Source organism: Natator depressus, chromosome 18, assembly GCF_965152275.1.
Source record: "Natator depressus isolate rNatDep1 chromosome 18, rNatDep2.hap1, whole genome shotgun sequence".
Taxonomy (NCBI): Eukaryota; Metazoa; Chordata; order Testudines; family Cheloniidae; genus Natator; species Natator depressus.
This window is the reverse complement of record NC_134251.1, coordinates 1,760,953-1,776,717: the sequence shown is the minus strand read 5'-3', so window position 1 is coordinate 1,776,717 and position 15,765 is coordinate 1,760,953. Positions and strand designations below refer to the sequence as shown.

The window sequence follows — 15,765 nt, the reverse complement described above, 5'->3', positions numbered from 1 at the left end:
TCACTATATTACTGCACACAGCAGTCAATCAATGCAGTTGTAAATAAATCTCTGCATTATGCATGTTTGTATAACTTTTATATGACTTTGTATTGAAACTTGGTAATATGTTATAGCAGGCCTCTAAGGTAGTATAATTAAGGTAAAAAAAAAATGTCTTTGCTAGACAAAGATCTTCCCCTCCACTTTGTAATCAATGGCCCTGTTGAATGAGGAAGGCATGGAAGGCAGGTACCTCCAGACAGCTGCAACCCTTGGAGAAGGGATGGGAGCCAGACCAAGGACAATCAAGTGGGCTGACTAGAGAAGAGCAGACATACTGATGGCCTTGGGGGTTAGAAGCAAGCAGCTTCCTTTGGGAACACCCTCTTTGCAGCATTGGGACGACCCCTAGCCCAGAGAAAAGCAGCAAAAAGGACCAATAGATTTTGAATCTGGGAGATTTGCCCCCCTCTAGCCACCAACTTGCCTCTCACCTCCTCAGCCCCCCTCCCAAGTATAAAGCCTCATTCAAAGACCCAGGGGGTCACTATATTAATGCACACAGCAGTCAATCAATGCAGTACCAAAAATTAAAATACTGAAAATGGATACCCCCCTCCAGCCACCAACTTGCAGCTCGCCTCCTCCCCCTTCCCCCCAAGTATAAAGCCTTACTGCCCCTGCCCACCCGTTTGCCTCGTCATCCCCCCACCACCCCCAGCTCGCCCCCCCGCAGCCCGCTCACCTCCTCAGCCCCACCCCTGCCGCCGGCTCACCTGCCCCCCCCACTGCCAGCCCGCTCGGCTCATCATCCCCCCACTCCCCCCGACTCGCCTTCTCACCCCCCACAGGCCGCACAGGGAGCCCACACAGGCCGCATGCGCCCCGGGGGCCATACGTTGTGCAGGTCTGCTCTAGAGACTGAGACCAATAATATGAGACCAGGCAAAATGACACTGATAAAATAAAATCCTGTTCAAAGTTCTGCGTAAGAGACCGGGGCCCTTCTGCAGCAGCTCAGCTGCCCCCCTCGTGTTCCACGCCCCGCATGTGTCTGGCCTCACGCTCTAGACAGTGCTTTTGATAGTGGGATGCATCGTAGGGTGGGGCCTGATCTTCGCTTGTCTCTCATAGAAGGCGAGATTTTTGTAAGAGCTCAGCATCCACCAGGCCCCCATCCGCTGAGTTCTTTGGAAAATACTGACCTATGTGGCACTTACATAAGTGCAGTGTGGGTATGAAACACACCCAAGCTGGACTCTGCTCAGTCACACCGGTAGTTGTGTTCTATACCTGCCCAGCCTGGGGGTCAATGACAACCCAGCAGGCAATGCAGAGCAGAATTGGACCCACTAGGTATATGTGAAGGGTTTCGAAGAACAGTTTCAAAGCTACAGGAATGCCAGAGTATAGCATGAAATCCCTGAAGAAAGAATTCCTCATTTTACACAATCTTCCCTCCACCATGCTGCCCAACTGCAAAGAGCCCTAGGGTTATCGGCGCCACATTAGCCCCAACAAGGGGAAGCCCCTGCCCCCCAAGAAATACGCCCATGACGGGATTTCTACAATTGCTTTATTATCTGCCCAGGAAAGTTTCTCCAAGAAGTGGCTCTTTCAGCTTATCATGCATTATTAGCGATGGTCTGAAAGAAAAGCAAACCAAAGTATATCAGGTCAGGACACAATAAACTGCAGCAGAAATCATATCCTCGGGGCTTCTGAAGCCCTTTGCATGTGTAACGTGATGCCCCTGGGTGGCTCGAACCTGGGACCTTGGGATTGTAACTAACTCAGCAACCTCTGGTGCCTGAGCTAAAAAAGCTGCTTCCCTTAGCCAAGGCTGGAGCAGGCTCATCAGACTCCACCTCTAGGCCAGCAGCTCCCAAACTTTTTACTAAGACAACCCATCAACTGCATTTTGTCTTTTTGTCACCATTGCCCCTGCTCACCCTCCCCTGCTCAGTCCTCCAGCCCCTGTTCTCCCCTCCCTTCCCTTTCTCAGCCCTTCAGCCTCCTGCTCCCCTTTCTCTCCCCAGCTCTCGCTCTCCCAGTCCTGCAGATCCCGCCGACCCCCTGCAGCCAGGCCACAAATCACTACCCAGCTGCAGACTGTCCATTTGCTGGCTCTGGTCACTTCCTCCACGCTGTGACTGCTGTCCAGGCCCTGCTCTCATGTCCCCGGGGCAGCAGCCACACGGAGGAAGTGGCCAGAGAGGGAAGTGACCACCCAGTCAGCAGCCGCTCCCCATCCGGCAGGTGCCTGGGAGGCGCTTCGTCCACTGCCCAGAGGAAGCGAGAGCGCAGGGGGCCCAGACCCTTCCTACGACCCACTGGCAAGGACCCGCCATTTGGGGTGGGGGTGTCCATTGCCACAGCACATGGGCGTGGCTCACACTCCCCGTCACGTGCCAGAGGTTACCCAGGTCCAGGCCCTTGCCTGACACAATCTGCCCTTCTCGGTGCACTCCAACAGGGAAGGGGAAAATGGTTGCCCCCCAAATCACCTGCTAGGGAAACAGAGGCCTCAAAGGCCCAGGCCTGCTCTTAGTGATGCCGGTTTGACACTTGTAGAGTTCATCTGGGCCAGTTTGTGCCCTGAGTTACATGGGTGTAAATCCAGAGTCACGCCACTCACTGCTGTAACTGAAAGGGGAGCCTGTTCCCGGACTCCGGAGGAACTCCGCCGATTGGCACTGGGAGCAGTGAGATCCAAATCCAGCCCCAAGGGGTTAACGTGAGTGACTCAGCCAGAGCACAGGGCAGCAGAGCTGGGATGATAGCTCGCAATTCCAGCTTGCAGGTGCATGCTCAGCTGCTAGGCCAAACACCTCCTTCTGCCTGCCTTGAGCCCCTGCTCGCTGCAGGACAGAGCTCACAGCCAAGCCAGATGTTCTGTCTCAAACCATCCCTGGAGCCGGGTGGTGCTGCAGGCCACCGAGCATCCTGCTTACGGCTCTGGGCCATGTGCCCAAAATGCCGGCTCCCAGCAGACTCCGGGGTCATCACGTGTGTCAGTGGAGAAGCACATCTGAGCTAGTTTGCCTCCAATATCTGCTGTGCTGAGACCAGCTCTTCCAGGCTCCAGATCTTACAGAAACCCCTTTGCAGGCCAGACTCAGCTGTTCCTTATTTTGCTCTGCAGTGACATGAGCTGCGTCTGAGTTCCCAGCTGCCGGAAGAGGTGAGGCACAAGGGGGACCAGAGATGATATCACACGCTCTGAGGGGCCCTGCTTGCTCAGCTCTGTGTGTGGGGCAGCTGGCTGTGATCTCTGGATGGGGCCCGTGGCACTGATCTCGGCTCAGAGCCCCAGGAGGACACCACTCTCAAGGGTGCAAATTCTGTTCATGGAGACAGCCCCAAACATTGTCCATCTGGGGCCTCCCGTCCTGTCCATTTACTGTGGGTGACCTCCCAGAACCCCCTGCCTGGCCATTTGATTTCTCCCTGACGCTCCCCAGCAGCAGACCTCCCTCCCACTGCCCATGCAATAACATGGCTGGGGGTCTCACCTCTGCAATCCAGTCATCAAAGGCAGAGACGCGGGTGAAGACGGTGGGTTTCTTTAAGGTGTTGCAGCCATGGGAAGAGACAAAGCTGGCGATGCCATGCACCTGCCATCTCCCATCAGAGGCCCGACAGTTAAGGGGGCCACCAGAGTCACCCTGAAAGAGAGCCAGCCCCCGTGAGTGAGGGTGTCAGATCCCCGATCCCTCACTCACTACCTGCTGGGCTACAGCTGTGCACCAGGCTCTGGGGGCAAAGTCCAGCACGTCACTGGGGCCATCTCCAAGGCTGTCACCGCAGGGAGGCCTACCCAGTGCCTTGAACTCTCTCACCCAGCACTGGCTGTGAAATGGTGAGGCGGAGAGGAGGAAAAATATTCCAGTGCAGCTGAGTCTGACCTCGCAGCCCTTCTCCGCACTGCTGCTCTTAGTCCCGGGATCAGGCGAACAAAGACAAGGCTTTTGCATCCGCTGTGCAGGAATGTCTGAGCAGGAGTGTTACCTACGCCTGGGGCAGGGTGAACAGGGAGCTTTTCACTCAGATGCTCCTATTCACCCAAAGCAAATTTCCAGCCTGACGTGTACCATTAACTAGTCTCACAGCATTGGTGTTACAGCCTCACTGCTCTGGCTTCTCCTCCCTGACTGGCTGACATGTAGCTCATCAAGAGACCAGACACGGTCAGCTTTACAGTCAATCTGTGCTGTGCTGGCAGTGCCAACTGCCCGCTGTGTGTCCGGATGTGACAGCTACAGCCCAAACTGCAGGCACCAGCTGATTACCGGGAGAAATGGTGAATTACTATGAATCACACTCACAGTTCAGAACTTCCCAACCCTGCAACTGATGAGCAGAGAAACATGGATAAATCATTCCCTGAAAGTTCCTTGCTCAGCTAGTCTCATGGGCTTTGCCTGTGGGGAAGGGCAGCAGGCTGGGCACCTGCCTGCCAAAGGGAGCCAGCCTTTCAAAGCTGGGTGTAGGCTGCACAGCTACGTGGAGGCGGGTTTCTGCCTCCTGCGACCTTCCTGTACTTTGGTGGGTGCAGTGAGCGCTGCCGACAACAGTGACAAAGCATGTGGCCCCCTGGTAACAGCTGAGTCACCACTGTACATTGGGCTAGTGGGTGTGTGCATCGGATGTGGTCGTTTGGTCAGACAGATCACATGCGCACACTTGCTTGCACGCTAGCCAGCACTGCACCAGTATTGTCAGCCACTCTCTTTCTAGCCCTGTACTCACGTTGCAGCCTGATCTGATGTCCCCGCCAGCGCAGACCATGCTCTCTCTGATGGCGATGCTGCCCCACCAGTCAGGCTGGGTGCAGTGCTCATAGTCCACCACCGGGAGCAGAGCCTGCTGCAGCTTGTCAGGGAGGGATCCGCCAGCTGCAAACAGAAGATGCACCCTTACCCAGTGACACCAAGCCCAAGTACTGGGTTCGAGTCCCACCTCTCCTGACTCATTCAGGGCTCTATCCCATGCAGCGCTGAGCACTCCTGGGAGCTGTTGATCACCTTCAGCTCCAATGGAAGTCAGTGGGAGCTGGGAGCACTCAGCACCTTGCAGGAGAAGGCCCTGGGTGATGTTTGGCTCCTGCTGCTCCTGACACTCCCACAGAACCAGAGAGAGCCTGGGCTGGTTGGAGGAGCTGATGATGAACTAGGGAAACTGTCACCCCTCCCTCGCCAGCTTGACACCCTCCCACATGGGTTCCAGTCAGTGCTCACTGCTGTCTGAAGGCTGCTTGCTGGAGGGGCGGGTGCCCATCCAGCTCTTAGGGGAAAGGTGACCATGTCCCAGAATAACTAGTTCTGGCGACACAAATTGGCAGCCTTGGCAGCTGCCCTGGTGGCCCTTGAGGAGGCCCCCCTAGGCCAGGATCGAGGCACATTGGCAAGGGGCAATGCATGGGGAAGAAACCCTGAGCTGCCCATGCTGCACTTCATTTGTGGAGACTGGCCTCCAGTCTCCGGGGCTGGAGCTCAGCTGCCACTCAGTGCTAGCGAGAAAGAAAACCAGCCAGAGGAACAATTAACTAATTGCATCCCTCCAAGCCACGTCCCCAGCGTGGCTGCCCTTGTGCTTTCCCACGAGAGAGCTCCCCGGGGCAGAGCAGCCGGGCACATACTGTAGAGGCGCCCCCAGCCAGTGATGTAGCAGGGATAGTTGTTGGGCAGGACCTCGCCTGCGGGCGGGAGGCAGCCCAGCTGCACTGTGTCGCTGAGCTCGGCACTCCGGGACAGCTTGATCAGGGCAATGTCGTTGCTGCAAGAGAACGAGTCAGAGCTCACTGGAGGGGCAGATGGCTCAGGGGTCTGGCAATGGAGCCGTCTGCCAGCAGGCCGAGCGAGAAGCCACGGATGTCACAGGGCAGCAGCTGTTATTGGCTAGGGCAGTCCAGTTCTCCGTGGGATAGGTGTTCACAGCATGACAGACCCCCCCTTACGGGCAGCCTGACCAGAGAGGCCTGGAGACTGCGCTTGAGGTGTCCCCACTGGTTGGGGTGGGGGGTGGGGGCTGTTCTCCTGCTCCATGGATTGAAGACATCCCTGCCCAGGGCTAAAAACCCGCCCCTTGCACCACAAGGGGGACAATATGTCCCTGGCACAGAGCTTGGCAAAGAGAGCCCGGGGGAGCCCACAGCCCTGCTCACCGGTCCCTTCCCAAAGGAAGGGCAGCGTGTGCTGATCAGGACGTAGACCCCAGCCCTGTCGGGTCACAGGCCTGCCCAGGGCCTGTGCTGCTATGAGAGGAACCCGTGGCCTGGGAGCCAGCATGGCAGATAAAGCCACACTATTCCCCTGCTGGCTTTTTCAGCCCCTCAGCACCCACCGGCCCTGAAGGGTGCTGCCCACGGCACCAGCGACAGGCCCAGGGTCCTTACATGGGAACAGCTCTGCGTGTGTCTTTCCCTCCCCAGCCATTCTTATCAACAGACTGTTCCCTGCCTGCCGCTGCCCGCCCTGGGAGCCCTGCCGCCCCCAGGCAGCTCAGAAGGGAGGGTAGCTGCAGCCTGGCACATGCCTGCATTGCCTTACCCGCAGGCCACGCAGATGGGGATCCAGCGAGGGTGGACGAAGATGTCCTCAGGATTCACTGGGATGTGCTGCTCAGTGCCCTCTGCCACGCTTCTGTCATACTCCCCGAGCACTACCTCGTAGGTGAGGGATTTACTGAAAGGAAACCCCCGAGAGCCTGTGAGGAGACAGCCCAGGGATCGCAGCAGGGGCAGCAAGGGGGTTGGGGGGGAGCCTGCAGTGCCCCCTCGGGCTCAGAGGGGTTCGAGTCCCGCACACCACGCAGGAGACATCACCCTAGTCCCTGTGTCGGCCCCTAGCCCATATCATGATCAGCAGCACACACCCCAGCTGGCACGGCCTGGCCCTGCGGGACTTCGGGCCCAGACAGCTCCTCATGCGGGGACACCCAGCACAGGGACACTCTCGTGGCGGGACTGGCCCCTCTAAGGAGAGTCAGGGCCACTCTACCCATGATGGGCTTCCTTAAAGAGACAGGTTTCAGAGTAACAGCCGTGTTAGTCTGTATTCGCAAAAAGAAAAGGAGTACTTGTGGCACCTTAGAGACTAACCAATTTATTTGAGCATGAGCTTTCGTGAGCTACAGCATCCGATGCATCCGATGAAGTGAGCTGTAGCTCACGAAAGCTCATGCTCAAATAAATTGGTTAGTCTCTAAGGTGCCACAAGTCCTCCTTTTCTTAAAGAGACTGAACCTATCTTGAGCCCCCTTCCCCCATAATAATTAGGTGCTCAGCAGCTAACTGGTTAATGAGCATTTGGGCCTGTTAAGGGGCTCCCAGAGCTCAGCGGAAGGAGGTGCTCTTGGAGGGAGGGCCTGGGAGCCTTTTAACAGGACCAGAGCCTCACTAAGCAGATGAACTAAATGAATCATCCCAGGAGAAGGGGAATGTCTCTGAAAGACTCTGAGTGGGCGGGGAACCCAGAACAGGGGCTGACATAGGTGTAGTTTGACTTCTATATTTGGGGCTCCAGTCAGGCCAATGGGGCCACACATGGGGGGGACAATTCCGTGCCTGCCCACAGAGGCACCATTTCAGATGGGGCGTGGGGGGTGCACAACTTTAACTGTGATTCCGGGGGGTACTTAGGCAACTGAAAACTCTAGCGTTTTTGCAGATAATAACTTAGAAATTATCTGATAGGAACACGGTACCTAATTCCTATATCAAGAAACAAAATTAAATAAATATTAGACCCACTCAGCTCTAATACTGACATGCTCTGACACCTTGTGGGAAGTCACTTAAAGGACACTGGTTGGGTTTAAAATGGTAATGTCTATTCTTACTCAGATACACTTACTGAAGTCAGAAGGGGTCAGCATGATCATCTAGTCCGACCTCCTGCACCTCGCAGGCCACAGAACTTCACCCACCCAGTCCTATAACAGACCCCTAGCAGCTGGCTGAGTTACTGAACTCCTCAAATCATGGTTTAAAGACTTCAAGTTACAGATAATTCACCATTTACACTAGTTTAAACCTGCAAGTGACCCATGCCCCATGGTCCATGCTGCAGAAGAAGAAAACCCCCCAGGGTCTCTGCCAGTCTGACCCAGGGAAAAATTCTTTCCCGACCCCAAATATGGTGATCAGTTAGATCTTGAGCATGTGGGCAAGACCCACCAGGCAGATACCTGGGAAAGAATTCTCTGTAGTAACTCAGAGCTCTCCCCATCTACTGTTCCATCTCCAGCAATTGGGGATTTTTGCTACAGGCAGTCGCCGATGGGCCACACACCATTGTAGGCAGTCCTGTCATAGCATCCCCTCCATAAACTTATCAAGTTCAATCTTGATAGCCAGTTAAGTTTTTTGCCCCCACTGCTCTCCTTGAAAGGCTGTTCCAGAACTTCACTCCTCTGATGATTAGAGATCTCTGTCTAATTTCAAGCCTAAACTTCTTGATGGCCAGTTTATATCCATTTGTTCTGGGGTCCACATTGGTGCTTAACTTAAATAACTCCTCTCCCTCCCTGGTATTTATCCCTCTGATGTATTTATAGGGAGCAATCATAGCTTCCCTCAGCCTTCTATTGGTTGGGCTAAACAAGCCAAGCTCCTTGAGGCGCCTCTCCTAAGGTAGGTTTTCCATTCTTCAGATCATCCTAGTAACCCTTCTCTGCACCTGTTCCAGTTTGAATTCATCTTTCTTAAACATGGGAGACTAGAATTGCACACAATACTCCAGCTGAGGTCTCACCAGTGCCTTATATAATGATACTAACACTTCCCTTTCTCTACTGGAAATACCTTGCCTGATGCATCCTAGGACTGTGTTAGATTTTTCATGGTCACATCACATTGACGGCTCATAGTCATCCTGTGATCAGCCAATATGTGCAGCTCTTTCTCCTCTTTCACTTCCAACTGATAAGTCCCCAGCATATAGCAAAACTTCTTGTTGTTAGGCCCTAAATGCATGACCTTGCACTTTGCACTATTAAATATCATCCCATTTCTCAAAAAGAACAGGAGGACTTGTGGCACCTTAGAGACTAACCAATTTATTTGAGCATAAGCTTTCGTGAGCTACAGCTCACTGCATCGGATGCATGCAGTGGAAAATACAGTGGGGAGATTTTATATACACAGAGAACATGAAACAATGGGTCTATTACTCCAGTTTACAAGGTCATCGAGATCTTCTTGTATGGTATTCCGGTTCTCCTCTATATTGCCTATACCTCCCCGCTTTGTGTCATCTTCAAATTTTATTAGGACACTCCCACTTGTTGTGCCAAGGTCATTAATAAAAAATGTTTAATCAGATTGGTCCCAAGACTGATCCCTGAGGAACTCCACTAGTAACCTCCCTCCAGCCTGACAGTTCACCTTTCAGTATGACCTGTTGCAGCCTCCCCTTCAACCAGTTCCTTATCCACCTTTCAGTTCTTTTATTAATCCCCATCTTCTCCAGTTTAACTAATAATTTCTCATGTGGAACTGTATCAAACGCCTTCCTGACATCCAGGTAGATTAGATCTACTGTATTCCCTTTGTCTAAAATATCAGTTCTCTTCTCAAAGAAAGATAGTAGTAACTTGTTACCACCTCTTGAATAAAGCAATTGAAACAACTGTAGACAAATCTTCACTTACTTTCTATCATTTAGGCTACTCACTTTTTTTCATCTCAAGCATTGGCACCCTGACAGCAGGATTGTCCGGCTATGTAGACTCACTCCTCAGGCCCTACGCTACCAGCACTCCCAGCTACCTTCGAGACACCACTGACTTCCTGAGGAAACTACAATCCATTGGTGATCTTCCTGATAACACCATCCTGGCCACTATGGATGTAGAAGCCCTCGACACCAACATTCCACACAAAGATGGACTACAAGCCATCAAGAACACTATCTCCGATAATGTCACGGCTAACCTGGTGGCTGAACTTTGTGACTTTGTCCTTACCCATAACTATTTTACATTTGGGGACAATGTATACCTTCAGATCAGCGGCACTGCTATGGGTACCCGCATGGCCCCACAGTATGCCAACATTTTTATGGCTGATTTAGAACAACGCTTCCTCAGCTCTCATCCCCTAACGCCCCTACTCTACTTGCGCTATATTGATGACATCTTCATCATCTGGACCCATGGAAAAGAAGCCCTTGAGGAATTCCACCATGATTTCAACAATTTCCATCCCACCATCAACCTCAGCCTGGTCCAGTCCACACAAGAGATCCACTTCCTGGACACTACAGTGCTAATAAACAATGGTCACATAAACACCACCCTATACCGGAAACCTACTGACCGCTATTCCTACCTACATGCCTCCAGCTTTCACCCTGACCACACCACACGATCCATCGTCTACAGCCAAGCTCTGCGATACAACCGCATTTGCTCCAATCCCTCAGACAGAGACAAACATCTACAAGATCTCTATCAAGCATTCTTACAACTACAATACCCACCTGCGGAAGTGAAGAAACAGATTGATAGAGCCAGAAGAGTTCCCAGAAGTCACCTACTACAGGACAGGCCTAACAAAGAAAATAACAGAACGCCACTAGCCGTCACCTTCAGCCCCCAACTAAAACCCCTCCAACGCATTATTAAGGATCTACAACCTATCCTGAAGGATGACCCAACACTCTCACAAATCTTGGGAGACAGGCCAGTCCTTGCCTACAGACAGCCCCCCAGCCTGAAGCGAATACTCACCAACAACCACATACCACACAACAGAACCACTAACCCAGGAACCTATCCTTGCAACAAAGCCCGTTGCCAACTGTGCCCACATATCTATTCAGGGAACACCATCACAGGGCCTAACAACATCAGCCACACTATCAGAGGCTCGTTCACCTGCACATCCACCAATGTGATATATGCCATCATGTGCCAGCAATGCCCCTCTGCCATGTACATTGGTCAAACTGGACAGTCTCTACGTAAAAGAATAAATGGACACAAATCAGATGTTAAGAATTATAACATTCATAAACCAGTCGGAGAACACTTCAATCTCTCTGGTCACGCAATCACAGACATGAGGGTCGCTATCTTAAAGCAAAAAAACTTCAAATCCAGACTCCAGCGAGAAACTGCTGAATTGGAATTCATTTGCAAATTGGATACTATTAATTTGGGCTTGAATAGAGACTGGGAGTGGCTAAGTCATTATGCAAGGTAGCCTATCTCCCCTTGTTTTTTTCCTACAAACCCCCCCCAAGATGTTCTGGTTTAACTTGGATTATTGCTGTGCACATTGTAAGATGAGCTATTGCCAGCAGGAGAGTGAGTTTGTGTGTGTGGTTTTTGGAGGGGGGTGTGTGTGGGGGGGGTGAGAACACCTGGATTAGTGCTGGAAATGACCCACCTTGATTATCATGCGCATTATAAAGAGAGGTTTCAAAGAGGGATGGGCTATTACCAGCAGGAGAGTGAGTTTGTATGTGTGTCTGTGCGGGGGGGGGGGGGGGGAAGGGTGAGAAAACCTGGATTTGTGCTGGAAATGGCCCTCCTTGATGATCAATTTAGATAAGCTGTTACCAGCAGGAGAGTGGGGTGGGAGGAGGTATTGTTTCATGGTCTCTGTGTGTATATAATGTCTTCTGCAGTTTCCACAGTATGCATCCGATGAAGTGAGCTGTAGCTCACGAAAGCTCATGCTCAAATAAACTGGTTAGTCTCTAAGGTGCCACAAGTACTCCTTTTCTTTTTTCTTTTTACGAATACAGACTAACACGGCTGTTACTCTGAAACCTGTCACTTTTTGCAGTTCACCAAGCTTGGAACAGATCATTTAACTTTAGGGAAACTCCTAACAGCCCTTTCTTATCTTAATCACCCGTTAATCACTCTGTTTAGAAACAAAATTCCGACTCCCTGCCTCCGGGGCGCAAGCTGGCAGCAGTCTCCTGTCTCCTCTGCAGAGCTCATTGCATTGCACACTCAGGCTGCCTGCCTGAGGCTTGTGGGGGAGTGGGGGCAGCACCCTCCCATGCCTGCCCAAACTCCGCCTGTGAGGGGACCATGCCTGCAGGGCCTTGCCATGCCATGAGGGCGTGCTCGGGGACAGCACTCTGCCACAGGCCCAGCCCCTGCGCGGGTCCCAGTGGTGAGCAGTGCTAGCTAATAGCCCTGTGCCCGCAGTAAGCAGCTCCGGCCTCTGCTGGGAGAAGCAGACTCTGTGCCGCACCTCCTGCAGCCAGGCCGGAGAGCTCAGGGCAGAGTGCAGTGGAGTCACGGGGGCGGGCGCGGTAGGAGCATGGTCCCTGCGGGGTGTTTCTGGGTGATCTTCTCCCAGTGCTGGTAACCAGAGCGCTAATGCTTAGTGCTTATGCAGCCCTTGATGGGCCACATCCTGCTCTGAATTGCATCGCTGCCACCACACTGATGCTGGGCGGGCAGTTGGGATTGCCCCCCCATGGCAGAGATGGAGGGACATGGCCCAGGCTGCCGAGCGCGTCAGTTACAGGGCTCCATGTCACTCAGTTCTCTCCATCTTGGGGGTCTCCACTGCCGGCCAGGGTCAGGTGCTGGAACTGGCTGCCGCTGCTGGGAGGGCCCATTACCCGGAATGAAGCATGTCTGCTGGGAGGTCTCATGGCAAGGAGCAGCTCACTAGTCATGGCAGACCAGGGCCCTGTGGCTCCTGCCCCAAGACTCCACGGTGCGTCGGCCACACTAAATTCTAAAGAAAAGGAGAACTTGTGGCCCCTTAGAGACTAACCAATTTATTTGAGCATAAGCTTTCATGAGCTACAGATCACTTCATCGGATGCATTTCCACTGAATGCATCCAATGAAGTGAGCTGTAGCTCACGAAAGCTTATGCTCAAATAAATTTGTTAGTCTCTAAGGTGCCACAAGTCCTCCTGTTCTTTTTGCGAATACAGACTAACACGGCTGCTACTCTGAAACCTAAATTCTAAGCAATCGGAAGAAGAGGAGGCTTACGAGATGCAGTGCGCAGCCGTCATGACCCATGTGGGAGCGATGAGGGTTCCCCCGCAGGTGTGGCGGAAAGCACCGTCCCGCTCGTACTGCAGGGAGATCTGCCAGGAGACAAGACAGGGCAGTGGGGGATGTGCTGTGGAGCTCCAGGGCTCTCCGGCTCCACTGTGGTGAGGCTCTGAACAGTGGGAGCCTTTGGGTGACATCCCATGGAACCCACCCATTGAAACAGCCAACGACCATGGCCCATCGGAGAGCTAGCAGGGCTCTGGTAGCAGCTTTGGCCTGGCCCAGGTGTGGTGCCAGGGTGCTCTCTGGGGGCTGTGGTTACATGCAGCGGAGGCTGCTGTGTGAGTTACCATGGTACACAGTCTGCCAGGGCAAACCCTCTCCCTGCTCGCGCAGCACCAGGGGGCAGCAGGCACTGAGGGGCTGACCCACACGCACTGTCACTCAGAAATGCCCTGGGATTTGAGGGGAGCAGCTGGTCTCTGGCTCCCGCCTAGCACTCCCTCATGCCCATCCCTGGCAGAGCCCTGCTCGTGTCACGTGACTACAGAGGGGCTTCAGGGGGCTCTTTGGGGAAGACTCTGCCAAGGTGCTGCTGCCCCTCCTAGTGAATTTTAGGGCTTTTCTGCTTCTCCCTCTGCCCGTCAGTGCCATGGGCTGGAACATGGGCACAGACACAGAGCTGTGATCAACTGTTCACGGAGAGAAGAAATCCTGCTAAGAAAGGCAAAGGCAAGGAATCCGCCGTGCCCTCCCCAGGCAGCTGTGAGCTGATGCTTGACAGGGCTCTGATTTTCAGAAGGTGGGGCTCAGCTCTGTCTGAAACCAGCCCCGTAAGTGTATCCTGAAGCTTGTGCCAATCCTGGCCTTGCGCTGCCCAGTCTGTCAGTGGGGGGGGGGGGGGTGGAACGCACACCGGGGGACCCGCAATAGGCACAAGCTGGGATCCAGATAAAACAGCAGCTAGAATTTCATGCACATCAGATGTGGGACTTGTTCTCCCATAAGGTCAGTGGGGGGTTGCCTAAGGACTGCAGGGCAGGGCATTAACCAATGGTGAGTTTTGCTTCTTCAGTACAGCTGTGAGGAGAAGGGATGAAGAAGATGGAGTTTCCGGTCCCTTTAGCTCTCCTTTGCTTCATAACTGGGCACCGATTCAATATCTCACCCCACCCCCTTTGCTTCACCTGTCCATCACCACAAGAGCTTGGTGTGGTCAGAGCAATGCTGCAGGTCTAACCCCCCAACCCCCAGGCCTGGGGAGATTACAGCGGGGTGAATAATGGAGTTTTTTAGTCACTGGCTGCTCCAAAATTTTGGGATGGGGGGAATTTCTTATCGACCGAAAGTGAATTTTTTTTCGGATTTTCAGGAAACCTAAACATCTGAAGAAGAAATAGATAACGATGCAGCCGTGTCAGGGCAGGACCATGTACCCGTGATGGGTCAAACAGAATATTTCATTTTGCTTTTGAGTGTTTGAAAATGTTTTAATTTTTTTTAATAAACTGGAAGTACTTTTGAAAGATTCACTTTGAATTGAGAAATCGAAACATCGAGCTTCAAAAAGAAATATTGGGGAGGGCTCCAAAAAAATTTTTCAATATTTTTCTGACCAATCAAATGCATCAGAATCAACACAAACATGGTAAGGTTTTTGCCAACCCAAATCTGGACTTTTCAGTGGGAAAAAAAAAGTTTGCTCTGAACCCTAACATCACACGCTAGTGCAGACGGTGTGATCGCATCGAGCCTCGTTGCTGATTGGCTCTCACCGCGTCCAATGGGGTGGATTTCACTCACCTGCCAGGGCCAGCTGTAAGCCACAGCATCCTCTCCATTCACCACCCTTGTGTGGGGGGAGTAGACGGGTGTCCCACACCCGTGGGCTGGAGGGAGAGAGCACTGTGCATTACACAGATGGCAAAGGCACCAGACCCTTCTGCTGAGCAGAGGAGGCTGGACAATGGGGAAGCGAGACATGTGGTCATGCCGGCTCACCCTCTCCAACCCAGCCCTGGACGTCCCCAGTAGGGTGACCAGACAGCAAATGTGAAAAATCGGGATAGGAGGTGGGGGGTAATAGGAGCCTATATAAGAAAAAGACCCAAAAATCGGGACTGTCCCTATAAAATCGGGACATCTGGTCACCCTAGGCCCCAGTCACTCCCCAGTCCTGAGGTGGAGGGGCAATCCCCTGGCCCAGGCTCTCCATGGGATGGTTACCTTGCCCCATGTAGGCCTGCCCAGGGTTTCATCCCCTCCTGAGCCAACCCGTCTCCACCTTTACAAATGAGGCAGGCACCAGGGCCCAATCCCCTGACAGCACCTTGCACAACCTCCGCAAGGTCGAGGGCGACCGGCGGGCTAGGCCCAGGAGGAGCAAGGAGAGCTCTGTGTGCCCTGGGGCTGCAGATGGCATGACAGGCCTTCTTCCTTAAGTATGTGCTCTGTGCAGGGGCGCTGGGGCAGAGGAGAGAGCCTCCGCTCTAGCCCGTTTCTTACCACCAGCCACAAGCAGAATGGGGATCAGCAGCCTCAGCATCTTGGTCAGATAGTCCCCAAGAGACACAGGGCCCTTTAATACTCCCCTTTATCAGAGGCTGCAGGGAAGGGAGGTGCCTAGCAGCTCTGGGAGCAGGTGTTGGAATATCCTGTGCCCCGGTGCAAGGTCACTCCGAGGAAACAGAGCCCTGTCCTGCACCTGCCCGGCCTTGGGCAGATTGGCCCATAGCCAATCAATGGATGCCAAGAGCGTCGCTTAGCAAGCGGGCTGGGTCACAGTCAGGGTGCCCTCTA

The 15,765-nt window shown here is 53.2% G+C and overlaps 1 protein-coding gene across 1 annotated transcript; it reads right to left on the bottom strand.

Annotated features, from left to right (window-relative positions):
* Positions 1 to 1,540: 1,540 nt before the first annotated feature.
* Positions 1,541 to 15,511, bottom strand: LOC142000719 (proproteinase E-like). The gene is made up of 8 exons (XM_074975193.1): positions 15,472 to 15,511; positions 14,770 to 14,855; positions 12,961 to 13,058; positions 6,534 to 6,668; positions 5,624 to 5,760; positions 4,735 to 4,880; positions 3,498 to 3,650; positions 1,541 to 1,628 (listed from the first exon to the last, which is right to left on the bottom strand). The coding sequence occupies exons 1-8, from the start codon at positions 15,509 to 15,511 to the stop codon at positions 1,608 to 1,610; spliced, it is 816 nt and encodes a 271-aa protein (XP_074831294.1). The 3' UTR covers positions 1,541 to 1,607.
* Between the last annotated feature and the right edge of the window lie 254 nt (positions 15,512 to 15,765).

Coding starts and splice junctions, on each gene's coding strand:
- LOC142000719 (XM_074975193.1), bottom strand. CDS start 15,511: ATGCTGAGGCTGCTGATCCCCATTCTGCTTGTGGCTGGTG. Junction 6,669..12,960: donor ACGGCTGCGCACTGCATCTC/GTAAGCCTCCTC, acceptor GTTTCCTTTCAG/TAAATCCCTCACCTACGAGG. Junction 3,651..4,734: donor ACATCAGATCAGGCTGCAAC/GTGAGTACAGGG, acceptor GCTCTCTTTCAG/GGTGACTCTGGTGGCCCCCT.